We start from the raw sequence: 15,936 nt of genomic DNA, 5'->3' as shown, positions 1-15,936 counted from the left end.
GGTCAGCTCCATCCCAGGCGTGGTTCATCTCCCTGTCCTGCAGTCAGGGATGAGTGGAGTGGGAATGAGGGAATCTGCAGCCCTGGGAGCTGTTGGTGGTGACCATCCCAACTTCCACACTGACTTTGGGGGACCAGGAGAGGCAGGGTTGGTGCTGACAGAGATCCTCGAGGTTCCTCTGAGCCTTTTCCTCCTGCCTTTTCCCGCTTTTTTTCACTTGGTCCATTTGTTTGCCCTTTTTAACCAGCGAGGCATTACATTCCAGTGAGGAAGATTCCTCTGGAGCTGCAGAGCATCAGCCCTGGAATGCAGCAGTCCTCCAGGGCCCGTGACATGGAACACACAAAAACCTCCTTCCTCATGAAAAAAATCCAGAATCTCATAGTTCAACTGGAGGATATCCCAAAGACAGCTGGAGCTGTCCCGTGGCACTCTGGGCCCTGTGTGAGGGTGGGGTCGGCAGCGTCCCCAAGCCTTTGGGATCCGGCTGATCCCGAGGGTTTTGGTGGGAAGCAGCGCTCGGACAGGGCACAGCTGGTTGTTTCTGCAGGGCCTGGGGAGCAGAGTTGGATGGTGAGAGAAGGGGATGGAGGTAAAATGCAGAGTGGGGCGGGCAGGAGCACAGGAGCTGCCCCGAGCCCTCCGTGCCAGGGACTGCGGCGAGCTGCCCCGGCCGTGCTCATCCCCGGTGAAACAGGAAGTGTGTCCGGATAACGTCGGCAGCCACTTCCTTATATGTGCAAAAACAAAGTGCTCTGGCAGCACAAAGCAGCACTTTGATTTTGGGAGGGAGGACGGAGCCCTCGGTGCCTCTGCAGAGCACATGGGCCCCGGAGGGGCCGGGAGCAGCAGGAATGTTCATGGAGCAGCTCCGGGCACTGCCCCGTGGAGGTAAGGGAAGGGAGGAACTTCCAGCAGGGACTTCTGGCAGAATTCCCCTGGCAGGGCCTTCTGGGGCCTCTCTGTGTCCATCGGGGTGAGACAGACCCCGTGTCTTGGGCCTGGAAGTGAAGCAGCTGCTTGGCCTCATCCCTGGAGTTTGGTGATAAAACCAGCTTTTTTGGGATGCAGGCCTTGTGGAAACGGCCTCAGTTCACCATGGGGAGGTCAGGTTGGATGTTGGGAACAATCCCTGGAAAGGGCTGTCCAGGCCTGGCACAGCTGCCCGGGGCAGGGGTGGAGTGCCCATCCCTGCAGGGATTAAAAGCCCCGTGGATGTGGCACTTGGGGACGGGGCAGTGGTGGCCTTGGCAGTGCTGGGGGATGGTTGGACTCTATGATCTCCAAGGGTTTTTCCAACCCAAACAATTCCATGATTCTCAAAGGATGCTGGGGGGACTCCTGGGGTCCTGTGGTGTTTTAAACCACCCTGAAAGTTTAAGTGTAAAAAAGCCTCGTTCAGGTGCTTTTGACACCGTCTCACCAGGGTTGTGTAGGACAAGGGGCAGGAGGTTGTGGTGATCATGAAACAGCTGCAGTGATGGGGCTCCTCCAGCAAATTCAACCCAAGTTTCTGTGTTAAAAAGGAAAAAAAAAGGGAAAAAGAGAAAAAATGAGATTGTAAAGCCAACGTTTAGGGAAAAGGGAGAAACAAACTAGGCCATATTATGGATAATCCTTCTCCATTAGCCAGTGATCAGCTTGTCTTGAATCTTTGTACAGCTGAGGGCTCCCTCCTGGCTCCCAGAATTTAGTTGGACCAGCTCAGTGTTCAGAGGGAAAAGTCTCAGTGTTTGGGCAAGGTCAGAATAGGTCATGACCAAGAGCTGCTGTGGAGTGGGGCAGTGAAGGGAAACAGCTGCAGGAATTAAAAGGTGCACTGAGCTCCCTGCCAGTGCCAGGGAAAACGGGAGTAAGGGATAAAGCAGCGTTCTGAGTTGGAGAGCTCTGCGTTCTCCTTCGGCCAGAGGAATCCCTGGGATTTGGGGAGATGCCAGGGCACAGCTGGAGCCTGGCACCTGCTTTGCTGGGGCAGCTTCGTGTCCTGCGAGGGCCGGGCCCTGCCCAGCACTGCTCCCCGCCCAGAGCAGCTGCCAGGAGCAAGAGGAGAAAAAGGGATTCTGTTTGGATTCTGTCACTTTGTTTCCTCCTGCTGAAGGCTGGGTAGAAATATCAGCTTTTCTATAAACGCAGCAAGTCCTGCCCCTGCGCGTGACTGGGGGGCAGCTGCTTCCTGAGGATCCCGTTGTGCAATTCACGAGGGATCTGCACGCACAGAAATGTCCTTTTCCCTTTTTTTAGATTAATGGGGCTTCTCTTCAGCCCATCGAGTCCAGCCTGTGCCCAGTCCCCACCTTGTCCCCAGCCCAGAGCTCTGAGTGCCACCTCCAGCCCTTCCTGGGACACCTCCAGGGATGGGCACTCCAAACCTCCCTGGGCAGCCCCTGCCAAGGCCTGAGCACCCTTTCCATGGGGAAATTCCTGCTGCTGTCCACCCTGAGCCTGCCCTGGCCCAGCCTGAGGCCGTTCCCTCTCCTCCTGGCCCTGTTCCCTGCCAGCAGAGCCCGACCCCCCCGGCTGCCCCCTCCTGTCAGGGACTTGTGCAGAGCCACAAGGTCCCCCCAGAGCCTCCTTTGCTCCAGCCTGAGCCCCTTTCCCAGCTCCCTCAGCCGCTCCTGCTGCTCCAGCCCCTTCCCAGCTCCGTTCCCTGCCCTGGACACGCTCCAGCCCCTCAGGGTCTCTCCTGTCAGGAGGGGCCCAGAGCTGCCCCCAGCACTGGAGGTGCCCCAGCAGTGCCAGCACAGGGGACGGGCACTGCCCTGGCCCTGCTGCCAGCCCAGAGCTGGCACAGCCCCGGGGCCAGCGGCCTCTTGTCCAATTCCCTGTGCCTTGTGCTGAGCAGTGGCAGAGGCTGCGGTTGGGGCAGAACCTGCCAGCTTTGCCAGCTCTGTTCCTTTGGAGCAGGAGCGTTTGGGCAGCTGGCAGTGTTTGTGTCACACTGAGCTGCCACCAGCACGTCACACACCAGTGGTGGCACCAGCTCCATGCAAATTGTGTGTCTCTGATGGGACTTGCTTGTCATAAATGCTCTGAATTTGATTGAATTTCCTGTCCAGCCGTTCTGTAAAGTGGAAGTTTGATGTATAAACTGCATATATATAAATATACACAGAAATACAGAGTGCTGAGTGTGGGGACGTGAGCAGTCCTCAGAACCATCGGTGGGGATTGCAGGATTTGCCCCAAGTGACCCAAAACATCCAGGTGGGACCAGGCTCTGCTGCCAGGGAACAGGGCCAGGAGGAGAGGGAACGGCCTCAGGCTGGGCCAGGACAGGCTCAGGGTGGACAGCAGCAGGAATTTCCCCATGGAAAGGGAGCTCAGGCCTTGGCAGGGGCTGCCCAGGGAGGTTTGGAGTGCCCATCCCTGGAGGTGTCCCAGGAAGGGCTGGAGGTGGCACTCAGTGCTCTGGGCTGGGGACAAGGTGGGCATCAGGCATGGGCTGGACTGGATGCTCTGGGAGGGCTTTTCCAGCCTCAGGGATCCTGGGATTTCTGGCATTTCTCCTGCACTTGGCTGTTCAGAGCATCTTTGCCCCTGTAGCAGCAGAGTCCTGACCTGCAGTGATGCTCCCAGCCCAGCCACCTTCCCTTAGCAGTACATAACCCATTTTTTACTTTAACTCCTTCCTCTGGTTCTCCTCCCAATCCGTGTTCCCAGTGGGTGATGTTGTTCCCTGTGATTCCTGATGGTCTGAGGAGCTCTCCTCAGGAGCTGCAGTTTTCAGTTGGGCTTCTTGGAAAGGTTTTCCTTCCAGCCAGATTTGGTTGTGTTTTCATCATTTGTGGAAGATGAAATCTTTTGAAGTGGAGAACAGGAATTAATGCTCCAGACATCTCTGCCCTTACTGACAACCTGGGCATGTTCCCTGTGCCCTCAGGACTGCTCATCTCCCAGGACAGGAGTTCAGAGAGCTATGGAATGGGTTGGATTGGGAGGGACCTCAAAGCTCATCCAGTGCCACCCCTGCCATGGGCAGGGACACCTCCCACTGTCCCAGGCTGCTCCCAGCCCCAGTGTCCAGCCTGGCCTTGGGCACTGCCAGGGATCCAGGGGCAGCCCCAGCTGCTCTGGGCACCCTGGGCCAGGGCCTGCCCACCCTCCCAGGGAGGAATGAGTTAATGTCCAGTGAGTTACCCAATAGTGGAAGAATTAGTTAATAGTTAAAGAATCAGGTGATGGTTAATCCTCCCCTCTCAGAACGTGGCCCACAGCAGCTCCCTGACTTTCAGAAGCCTCCCAGCCCCTGCAGGTGCTCACAAAGGCTGCGGGAGCTGATTCCCAACATTCCCTCAGCCGGGTGACGTCTGTGCTGCTGTGCCCACCTTGGCTGGGGCGCTGCTGCTGGCTCAGAGCAAGGAGCTCCCAGGCAGTGAGGGCTGTCCCTGCCTGTCCCTGCCTGTCCCTCTGCCCTGTCCTTGTCCCAGCAGTGCCGGTGGCAGCCCGAGGGGCACAGGGAGGCTTTTCCTTCCTTCCCAAGCAGCACATTCCCGCGGGGAGGCCATGGAAGTGGGAGTTCCTGGAGCTCAGGCTGCCCAGCAGTCTGCTCTGAGAGCCCTTCTCCTGCCAAGCTCTAACTTGGAGGCTCGGCTGTGCCTGCCTGGGGAAGGGGAGGGTCTCTGACATCAGGAGATCCTCAGCAGCCGCCGTGGATTAAGCAGAGGGAAAGGGATAGAGTTTGTCCCATTTCCAGCTGTGGTTTGCCAGATCTGGGCACTGCCCTGGCACTGCCCCAGCCCCAGGACTGAGATCTGACTGCTGGACACTGCCCTGGCACTGCCCCAGCCCCAGGACTGAGATCTGACTGCTGGACACTGCCCTGGCACTGCCCCAGCCCCGAGACTGAGATCTGACTGCTGGACACTGCCCTGGCACTGCCCCAGCCCCGGGACTGAGATCTGACTGCTGGACACTGCCCTGGCACTGCCCCAGCCCCAGCACTGAGATCTGACTGCTGGACACTGCCCTGGCACTGCCCCAGCCCCAGCACTGAGATCTGACTGCTGGACACTGCCCTGGCACTGCCCCAGCCCCGGCACTGAGATCTGGCTGTGCAGTTGCTCTCTGGATAAAACATCCCAACGTTCCCAGGACTCTGTGGCTGGAGCAGGGGTCGGGTTTGGAGCGCTGGGGTGGCACCAGGACTGTGAGTACTCGGCTCTTGCCGTGTTTCCAGCCCCGAGCTGTGTCCCCCCGGCCAGAGCCGGGGCTGGGCCGTGTCCAGGCTGCCGGAGGGCCCGGGACCCGCGTGGCTCCAGGGTCAGGGGTTCCCAGGTGTTCTAATGCACCTTTGCAAACTGATGGAAATCAGCCTGGGCTGTGAGCTGGAAGTGCTGCTGGCGGTGAGTTCCACACTCAGACCTTGCCGCTCCTGAGCGAGCGTTCCCATCTAGGGCGAATCAGGAGGAGTTAATCCCAAATGGCTGCGGGAGGAAGAGGTGGAGCAGCTTCACTGGATGGGCTCTGACGGCTCAAAACTGGTCCTGTAACACAGAGGAGAAACGGAATTCAGCCTTAGCTAATCCCTGGAGTGTCCAAGGCCAGGCTGGACATTGGGGCTGGGAGCAGCCTGGGACAGTGGGAGGTGTCCCTGCCCATGGCAGGGCTGGCACTGGATGGGCTCTGAGGTCCCTTTCCCCCCAAACCAGTCTGGGATTCCCTGAGCTGCTGGTGTGCTCTGAGGAACTCGCTGTGCTCAGGGCCGCTTGTGGCTCAGGGACAGACGTGACTTCAGCACATGTGGTGTCACAGGTGGCCACAGTGGCACTCAGAAGAGATCTCCCTGAGGAGCTGTGTGAAGAAGCAGAGGGATCTGCGCTGTCACATGCGGGGCTTTCACAGCCGCTGCTGCCCCAGGGCCTTCCCAAGGCACACTCCAGGGTGTTGTGGTTCCAGGCTCCAGGGTGTTGTGGTTCCAGGCTCCAGGGTGTTGTGGTTCCAGGCGTTGTTTCTCCAGAGCAATCAGAACAATTCTCTTTGGTGTCTTGTTACTGCAAGATGCAGTCCCTGCAGCCCAGTTCCCTTCAGTGAGGGACGTCTCCCCCCGGGCACCACGAGGGAAGGCTTTGGGTTCTGCTGGAGAAGCTGCCCAACATCCAGTGCTGTGACTCCTGCTGTACTTCCTGCACCTGAGTATTCCCAGGAATGTGGTGCCTGAGGCTGGCAAAGGCACAGGTGCAGCTCTGTGGCAGCACAGGGGCTTCTCCCTTTTCTCTCGGTGTTAATTTGGTGTTGCTGTTGTTGAGCCCAGCAGCTGAACCGTGGCCAGGGGGAGCCTCCCGAAAATCCTCGTGCTGGGTTTGTGCTGCTTCCCAGTGGATCCTGCTCTGTTCTGCTTCCACAGTGCCTTACTGATCCTTAAATTCATAGACCCAGCGAATCCCAGACTGGTTTGGGTGGGAAGGGACCTTAAAAATCATTCCAATCCCATCACCTTCCACTGTCCCAGGCTGCTCCCAGCCCCAATGTCCAGCCTGGCCTTGGGCACTGCCAGGGATCCAGGGGCAGCCCCAGCTGCTCTGGGCACCCTGTGCCAGGGCCTGCCCACCCTCCCAAAAATCCTTCCCAAATTCCCCACCCTCCTAAATTCCCTTCCCAATCTCCCATCCATCCCTGCCCTCTGGCACTGGGAAGCCATTCCCTGGGTCCTGTCCCTCCAGCCCTTGCTTGGAGCACCCTGGCACAGTGGGAGGTGTCCCTGCCCATGGCACTGGATGGGTTTTAAGGTCCCTTCCATCCCAAACCATTCCAAGATTCTGTGATTAACTAGAGACATCTCCATGTTCCTCAAAGTGTGTTTTAATGGCTTCCATCCAAGTTTTTCATGCCACACATCTGGATCCCATTAGCTGTTTAAAATTGGGATATTTTAAGCTCATGACTGCACAGTTGGGGGGGATTTTATATTTTTAGCTCAGCTTGACTTTACTTTCAGCCCAAACAAGCAAAGTGCAGCTTTTCATTCTGGAGCTGCAGAGGTCGAGCAGATGAACCCATGGACATGGACACAGCTGGAGCTCAGGATGGGCTGCCCTGGATCCCAGGCCAGCCTGGACACTGGGGCTGGGAGCAGCCTGGGACAGTGGGAGGTGTCCCTGCCCATGGCAGGGGTGGCACTGGATGGGCTCTGAGGTCCCTTCCCACCCAAACCATTCCAGGACTCTGTGGGGTTCCAGTGATTTGCAGTAGGGGCTGATCCGAGATCCATCTCTCAGCCCGCAGGGAACACCCCGGAGATGAGCAGTCAGTCAGGGAAGTGGCTTTGGGCTGGAGCCAGGATCTGCAGGAAACGCCTGCTGGGCTCTTGGAGCAGAGTGGGAGCAGTTCAGATCAGCCTGAGCTGGGTGCTGACCCCGGGCCGTGCTGGGATCCAGGCACCCAGTGCCAGCAGAGCTCTGCTGTTCCTGCACCGCTGCCTGGGGACTCACCCAGGGATTCTTATTTTCCCCAGTATCCACCCTGAGCCTGCCCTGGCCCAGCCTGAGGCCGTTCCCTCTCCTCCTGTCCCTGTTCCCTGCCAGCAGAGCCCGACCCCCCCGGCTGCCCCCTCCTGTCAGGGCCTGAGGGCAGGATCCTGAGGCATCCCTGGATCCATCCTGGGTTTGCTGTTTGCAGCAGTCCCCTGCAGTTTCCCTGAAGGAGTTACCCACTCATCCTCTTCAGTGAATTCCCCTGAAATCGGCACTGCTGCTTCCCCTCCTGCCCAGATTCTTTGTGTTGAAGAGGACACAGAAATTGTTCTGTGTCTGACCAGTGGGTTTGGGTTTGCACATCTGTCCTGCAGCCCCTTTGGGCCCTGGAAGGAGCTCTGAGGTCTCTCCTCTGTGCCAGCATCACTTCTGCCAATTCTTTGTTTTTAAACAGTTTTTAGAAGCCTTTTGTTGAAATTCTCAGGAACTTTGAGGGAACTCTTTTAACAACAGATTTTCTTTGCTTCCCATTCTCTTTATCCAATGATCAGAGAATCCCAGGGAGTTTGGGACCTGCTTTGCCTCTCCAGGTGCTGGTCAGGCTCTGAACTGTTCCAGCATTTTATTGATCTGCACTTCCACCCAGCCCAGGAGGCAGATCCGGGTTACAAACATTCCAGGGACATAGCCTTGGCTTGCCAGCTCTGGGTGCAGCATCAGGGTTTGGGGTTGTTGGCCCTTCCTTGGTGGTTCTGCTCCCTGTGCTCTCTGTCACCTTTCCCCACGGGCAGGGATCACAGATGACCCGTTTCTGACCCAGACCTCTCAGTGGTGCAGCATCTGCTGGCATTCCAGGGCTGGAATTGCCTCCTCTGGGCTGTGTGTGCCCAGGATCCTGCTGTTCCCAGCTGCCCACAGCCCGCAGGAGAGCTTTTGTGGTTGTTACTGACTCCGTGTGTTTTATTGGAATGTTGCCTTCTGCTGGGGCGTTATTTCGGGGAGGTTCCCTTCTCCGTGGACCCTGAGCAGGATCCTGCTGGCTGCAGTTAATGAAGGGCTGGGTCGTTATCTCTTGGCTCCTTCTCTGCTGATTGCCCAGGAAGTGTTAATTAACTGAAGTGTTAATTAATTGCCTTATGTGTGACTCTTGATTATCCCCCATGGCAGGGCCACCCCACCACCAAACCTTCCTCGTCTGGTTCCCCTGATCCCACGGGGGTTTTGTCACCTCCTAAATTCATGGCCTGAGACGTTCAGGAATTTGCTGAATTTTGCTGCTTTTTCTTATTAAGAGAAGGCTCCAGGGAGAGCTCAGAGCCCCTTGCAGGGCCTGAAGGGGCTCCAGGAGAGCTGGAGAGGGACTGGGGACAAGGCATGGAGGGACAGGACACAGGGAATGGCTTCCCAGTGCCAGAGGGCAGGGCTGGATGGGATATTGGGGAGGAATTGTTCCCTGGGAGGGTGGGCAGGCCCTGGCACAGGGTGCCCAGAGCAGCTGGGGCTGCCCCTGGATCCCTGGCAGTGCCCAAGGCCAGGCTGGACATTGGGGCTGGGAGCAGCCTGGGACAGTGGGAGGTGTCCCCAGATCCTGGGATTTGGGGTATCCTGTGCCAGACAGGTTCATTCAGGCGACTGAAGCAGCTGTTGTTTAATTCCCATCCCCAATTAGTTGTTTGTAATGAGGCTCTCTAAAGGTTAAATCACCTGGAGCTGGAAGCTTCACTCCAGGGACTCCGGCTGGCTTAGGCTGGACTTCTCTCCATGTCTGGACTCACCCACTGGGAATACACCCTCATTTCCTGGGGCATCCTGTGCATTCCCCTATTTCCTTTTAGAGAGGAGCTTTAGGTGATGTCCTCTCCTGTTCCTCTGCACCTCGTGCACGTTCCCAGCCTGCCGAGGGGCTGGGATTGACCCCGAGCAGGAGCTGCTGCCAGCGAGGGCCCCGACCTCCGGCCATTGCAGAGGGCCACGGCCAGGCTGTGATTCCAGCGTGGAGCTGGCTGGGCTGGAGCCTTTCCTCACGCTGCCCTGGGGTCTGAAGGCAGCTGTTTGCAGGTTTAATAAAAAGAGATGGGCCAGAGCTGACCCAGCTGGATTTGGTCGTGGAGCTGCTGCCTGCAGTGGGGAACAGCTCCCTCGGGAAGGAGGGAATGCAGTGATCCTTCCTGCCAGCAGTCACAGGTGCTGGAGGTGCTGGAGGCTCCTGAGGTGCTCTGATACAGGGAGGAGAGGGTGGGAAGGTGGGATCCTGTGTCTGTATAGATTTATATTTGTGTTTATATTTATTTTTATATTTGTATTTGCATCTCTGTTCCTGCAGTGTCGTCCCGCCTGGCCCCGACAGCCTCCCCGCAGTCCGGCTGCCCCTCCCCGTCCATCCCAGGCAAGGGCCTCTCCTCCTCCCAGAAGCACAGCAAGAAGGCTCTCAAGCAGGTGAGTGAGCCTGGGAGCCCCTGGAGATCTCGGCAGTGCCTTGACTTCCCGGGAAACCAGTCCTGGGAAGCTGCTCCTGGCAGGGATGGAACCCCAGGGGTCCTGCCTGGCTCTAACCAGGGCCTGCGGGAGCTTCCCTCTCTCCTGAAGGTGATGGGAATATTGTGCTGCTCAGTTCCTTTGATTTCTCCCTAAAAGAAGCCTGGACTTTTACAATTGTTACTTTAGAGAAAGGCATAAAATGTGATTTCTTTTCCCCAGTCCTTTGATGAGATTCCATGGCTTCCTGCTGTCGGAGGAAACGCGTTTGGTAAATTCAGACTTTGGGGGAAAGGAGTTCAGTGCACTGAGTTCTTCCCCTGGTGGGCAGCAATTCCCTCCCAAGGAATTCCATGGGTGCTGCATGTCCTCATGGAGGGCAGGGGAAGGCAAGAGCAGGAATTCCATGGGTGCTGGCTGTCCGAAGGGGAAAGAGCAGGAATGCCATGGACAGAGTGTCTGGAGGAGAAGGAGGGAGAACGCTGGGCCTTTGCATCGCTCCTCTCCTGGGTGCTGTGAGGCACAGAGCAGGAGTGACTGATTTCCATGGAATTTTTCATGGAATTTTCATGGAAAGCCCGTTGTGGATCCTGTTCCCTGCGTGCACAGCACAGAGTGGGAGCTGCTCGTGCTTCACGTCTGCTCCTCTTGATGCAAAATTGCAGCTGAATTTTCCCCAGTGTGGGGTTCCCAGGTGCTTCCCCAGCTGCAGTGCTCGGGTTCCCAGGGTCCTTAGAGAGGAAATGCTCTGTCCGGGCTGGATTTCCCTTGGGAAGGGGAATGTGTGTGAGGAGTCATGGATCAGGTGCAGGGACTGTGGGAGCTGCTCACAGCAGATGGAATCACGAGGTGTCCCAGCAGGATTTGCTCGCCCAGCCCAGCCTAGTCCCTGGCTTGTTCCAGCGGAGAAGCAGCACTCGGGATGGCATTCCTGAGGTGCCCCGGCCTTGGGAAAGGATCTGCAGGGAGAGAGAAGTCGCTCATCAGGGGCTGTTACTGAGGAGGGCAGGGAGGGAAGGGGAGGATGAACGGGAGCTGTGGTTCCAGCCCCAGGGAGCTGAGGTGGTGCCAAAGGAGATGCCAGCTCTGGGAATTTCCTGTTCCCACGCGGCTGTTTGATTCCCCACCGGGAGCTCAGGCTGTGAGGGGGTTGTCACTGCAGCCAGGTTTTCCTCTGAGCTTCCAAGCCCAGCTCCCACTTCCATTTGAATCCCCAGAAAATTGCTTCCCACTAATTGAGCAGGATATTAATGACAGTCTCTGCGTTCCTCAGCCCTCATTAATCCTGGCTGGCAAACATTCCCCAGCAGCCACACAGGCTCTTCCCTTCACAGGGGTGACCAGACTGGCACAGGGTGCCCAGAGCAGCTGGGGCTGCCCCTGGATCCCTGGCAGTGTCCAGGACCAGGCTGGACACTGGGGCTGGGAGCACCGTGGGGTAGTGGAAGGTGTCCCTGCCCATGGCAGGGCTGGGACTGGAAGTTATAAAAGGCAGCTAAAAAGAGGAAATTGGGATGGTGGGAAGGAGGGACGGGGCTGGAGAACACCACGGTGTGAGTGAAAGGGGGATTAGAGGAACTCCCCTGTCCTTAATCCTGTCTGTGCCCTGGATTATTGCTGGGGGCTGGCTGGCTCAGCCCTCCCCTCCTCAGTAATTACAACATTCCTGGAGGGAAGAGGGCGTGGAGTTCTGAGGGAGGACCTTTAACCCTGGGACTCCACGTGCTGCCGGGCTGGGAATGTGGATGGGGCTGTTCCAGGAACCAGGATTTGGTTCATCCACACACCAGAGTTCAGCCTGGGCAATGCAGCTGAGCAGTGCCTGTGCCATCCCCACAGCCTGGGGGAGGGTGCCAGGCTGCATTCCTTAGGATCCTCTGGAAAAATCCTGGCTTGGAGGTCAGAATTGAAACTGGCTCATCCTGCTGGAGATTCCACGACTCCCAAATCGTTTGGGTTGGAAAAGCCCTCAGAGCCCATGGAGTCCAGCCATTCCCAGCACTGCTGAGGCCACCACTGACCCCTGTCCGTGTCCCCAAGTGCCACCTCCATGGGGCTTTTGCATCCTGAGGATTTCAGATCCATTCAGTGCTGAGGGAGGGACCCACGGCAGAGCTCTCCCCCGTGGGAGCAGCCCAGCAGTGGGATCAGGACACAGAGGGGTTGTGCCCCCTCCATCCCCGGAGCTTTCCAGGCCCGGAGGAGCCCCTGGCTGAGCAGGAGTTGGGCTGGAGACTCCCGAGGTCCTTCCCCACCAGAATTATTCTGTGGTTGTCACAGACCCATGGATTGGTTTGGGTGGGAAGGGACCTCAGAGCCCATCCAGTGCCACCCCTGCCATGGGCAGGGACACCTCCCACTGTCCCAGGCTGCTCCCAGCCCCAGTGTCCAGCCTGGCCTTGGGCACTGCCAGGGATCCAGGGGCAGCCCCAGCTGCTCTGGGCACCCTGTGCCAGGGCCTGCCCACCCTGCCAGGGAACAATTCCTTCCCAATCTCCCATCCAGCCCTGCCCTCTGGCACTGGGAACCATTCCCTGGCTCCTGTCCCTCCATCCCTTGTCAAGAGTCTCTCCCTCTCTTACCTTTTGGCTCCTTCAGGTCCTGGAAGGCCACAGTTAGGTCACCCCAGAGCCTTCACTTCTTCAGGCTGGACAATCCCAATTTTCTCAGCCCTTCCCCAAGGAGAGCTGCTCCATCCCCCTGTTATGACAGGATTCAGTGTAATTTAGATTCAAAGAAACCCCCAAATGTTTAGAACAGGCATCAGAAGAGCAACGCTGACACGGAATTTAAAGAGGCATCCAAGGAGTTTCCTCCCGTTCCCACGTCCAGCACTGCGGGACCAAGAGCTGAGGGGACACAGGGAGCAAACCTGGAACTGTGTTAGCTCAGCCAGGAAAAGCACAGCCAGTGTCCAGAGCCTGAGACGTGGCAGTGTGGGGTTCAGCCAGCCCTGGGCACAGCAGCGACCACAGCCGCTGCTTCCCTGGTGGTCGCTGTGCCCTGGGCTTCACCCAGGCAGGATCTGAGAACCTTCCTTGAACTTATTTGGGGATGTTTTATTCCTGTGAATGCCAGGGCTCTTTTCATCTCTCCTCTTTGAAAGCTTTTGACCTCAGTAACGGGAGGTCAGTTCAGTTCTGCCGTGTTTCCTCTGGCTGAACACTTCTCCAAGCTCTGGGAGAAGTGGCTGCGTAGGAACAATTTAATAAAGGGAAAACAGGATCCAGGGTGGCCCTTGGTTATCCCAGTCCTGCTGCTGTCAGTCTGCCTCATTTGTGTCCATGCAGCACAACAAATCCTGTTACTCCTGCTCTGAAATTCCATGGAATCCTTGATCTGTTGGCATTTTTCTGCTGTCGAGGTCAGCTGGGTTTGGATTTTGGTTTTTGCAAACAGAAACTTTGGTTTGTGGTTCATCCAAACCCCTCCTGTGTGAGCCCCGGGTGCCTCTGGGGCCCTGTCCTGGTGTGGCTTTAAGTCTTTCCTGAAACAAAGGTTTTTGTTTTGTTCTCTTCAGCGCTGGAATCTTTGTTACTGTGCTCATCAAAAGCCCTTTGCTAAGGGCAGTGTCTGTGGAGGGTTTGGGAAGCTGCTCTCCCAGGAGATGGGCTGAGCTCCGGGGTGCTGCTTTTACTCTGAAGTTCTTTGTGTGATTACTTCTTGAGCTGACTCCAGACCAGGAATCCTTCCTCTGTGTTTCTCTGGAGGTCCTTTTCTCCATGGGGCAGCACAAGAGGGGATGCTCGGTGACAGCGAACGTGCAGCTGCAGAGGTTGGAGGTGTCCGTTCGTAGCAGGGTGTTGGTGTTCAATCCCTCTGTCACCCGTGTCCCACTGGGCAGGCACGGGGGTGTCCTGGGGAGCTGAGGGGTGTCCCAGGCCGGGCTGCATTCAGGACTCCCGATCCCGATCCCGCTGCCGCGTGGGGAGCCGGGGCCGTGTCCCGCAGGCTCTGCGGTGTGGCTGACCCTGGTGCTCTGTGTCCCGCAGGCCCTGAAGCAGCAGCAGCAGAAGCAGCAGCAGCAGCAGCACTGCCGGGCGGGAATGGCCCCGGGAATGGGGCCGGGAATGGCGCTGCCCTCTAACCAGCACGTCCTGCTCAAGGCCAAGGCCGCCGCCGCGCCCGGGAAGTCGGGTACGTGCGGGGCGCCGCTCCTGGGGATGGGGACAGGAGGGCAAACGGCTCCTTGTTCTGAAATCCTCGGCTTCTGTCTCCAGGGCTGGGGTTCTGGGGGGGATGCACCGGGTAAGGAGAGACCTTGGGTGGATCCTGCATGGATCTGGCTGTGCCACTGGCTCGTTAAAAGCTGCTCCCAGTGCTCGGTGACTTTCCCAGTCACCCGTACCCCATGCAGGGCTTCCTCCTGGTGTTCCTGTTCAGGGTTCTCCTGGTGTTTCTGTTTCCGTGGTGGGTTCCATGTCCTGTTCTCATCTGAAAGATCCCTGAGGGGTTTCCAGAATTTGTGCTGTTAGGAATTAGTGAGGTCACTGCTCTGCTCTGGCTGGTCTGCCAGGGCAGGAGCTCCTCAGCCAGCAGCAGATTTTCCATGGTATCCCAAATTCCTGGTAGTTACTTGCAGCCAGTTTTGTCTGATTTCTTTCCAGAGTAACTGAGGGCTTGGTCAGGTCCTGGTTCTGAGCCACAGAACCACCGAATCCCAGATTGCTTGGGTGGGAAGGGATCTCAGAGCCCATCCAGTGCCATGGGCAGGGACACTTTCCACTGTCCCAGGCTGCTCCAACCCCCATCCAGATCCCAACAAAACTGCATCTCCAATCCCAAATCCCAGGGCTTTTTCAGCCCTCAAACTCTCCAGTAAAGCCTGGTGCTGTGGGTAATTAATTAGTATCAATTACTGGCCCCGTCCCAGTCCCAGAACTCCTTCCCTTCCCAGCTGTCAGTCCTTCAGCCAAGGAGCTGTGCTGGGAGCAGAGACAGCTGCCTGTGGAGGGAAGGAATTCTGCATCTGCCTCCGGGTTATTCCCTGCCAAAGCACCGGGCACAGGAGCTGGGCCTCAGGCAGTCCCTGGCACCTGCTGAATTCCCTGGACTGGGACAGGCTCAGTCTCCCTGACAATCCCTGGCAGGGCTCAGCATTCCACTTCATTCCCTGCAGGCAGCTGGGATGTGGAACAGGGCCAGCTTGTGCCAGTCCCTCTCCAAGCCAGAGGAATCCCCAGGGTCCCCATTCCGTCCCTGGTGTGGGAGCAGCCAGAGAGGGTCCTGGAGCAGCAGTCTCAGCATTAAAAACATCTGTATTTGCATATCCTGGGAGTCACTGTGGGGATGTCCTGCTGAAATTCACAGGGCAGGGTACGGATGTTCCAGGAGCCATGAGAAGCTGGGAGTGCCTGGGAGCTGCCCTGACCCTCAGCCTGTCCTGGGGCAGGATCTGGGATTCATTCCTGGTGGCTGTTCCTCCTGCCTGCTGGGAGAGACACCAGTGGTGCAAAGGCCAGAAGCTCCCAGCAAGTCCTGCCCTTCCTGCCGGGGAACTCCAGCCTCAGGATCTTTCCTTAGGCTCAGCTCAGGATCTTTTCCTGCTCCCAGGCTTTTCCTTGAGTTCTTCCTCAGCTGGTTCCACGTGGGATCAGGGTGTTCAGGAGCCCCTCAGGCTGTAAATCTCTCCCTGTCAAGGCCTGGAAGGTTCCTGCGGCGCGAGTGGCTCTTGTGTGTTGTTCTCCTTGGAGTCCCATGGTGCTGTACAGGGACAGCTCCCAGCAGGGACAGTGGGAGGTGTGGAGAGAGAGCAGGAAATTAAATGGAGTGGGGGAGGGAACAGCATTCTGGTGGAAAGCAGTGCTCTGATTCCACAATTTCAGGGATTTATTCAGAGCTGGAACAGCTTGTGTGAGGAAGGGAAGGGAGGGAGAGGAACCAGGATGGGAAACTGTCTCCGGAGCACTGGGAAGAGGAGGAGGAGGAATTCCCCAGGTGGGCTGAAGAACAACAGCTGCAATAGAGGGGTGAAGTTTAGCAAGGACATGAGAGGTGTGGAGAGGTGACAGCTCTGACAGCAGCTCGTTAACCCTGGAAGTGTTAATGGGAC

The 15,936-nt window shown here is 57.5% G+C and overlaps 1 protein-coding gene across 2 annotated transcripts in view; it reads left to right on the top strand.

Annotated features, from left to right (window-relative positions):
- Positions 1–15,936, top strand: part of ASXL2 (ASXL transcriptional regulator 2) — a 66,528-nt gene that overhangs the window by 36,755 nt on the left and 13,837 nt on the right. For both annotated transcript variants that reach the window (XM_048296734.1, XM_048296733.1), the window contains 2 exons: positions 9,733–9,845; positions 13,877–14,021. In XM_048296734.1, coding sequence (XP_048152691.1) covers positions 9,733–9,845; positions 13,877–14,021 — 258 coding nt within the window. The remainder of the gene's footprint in view (positions 1–9,732; positions 9,846–13,876; positions 14,022–15,936) is intronic.

The sequence above is a fragment of the Corvus hawaiiensis genome, chromosome 3, assembly GCF_020740725.1.
Source record: "Corvus hawaiiensis isolate bCorHaw1 chromosome 3, bCorHaw1.pri.cur, whole genome shotgun sequence".
Taxonomy (NCBI): Eukaryota; Metazoa; Chordata; class Aves; order Passeriformes; family Corvidae; genus Corvus; species Corvus hawaiiensis.
The sequence above is the reverse complement of the archived record's forward strand: the minus strand, read 5'-3'. Positions and strand labels throughout refer to the sequence as shown.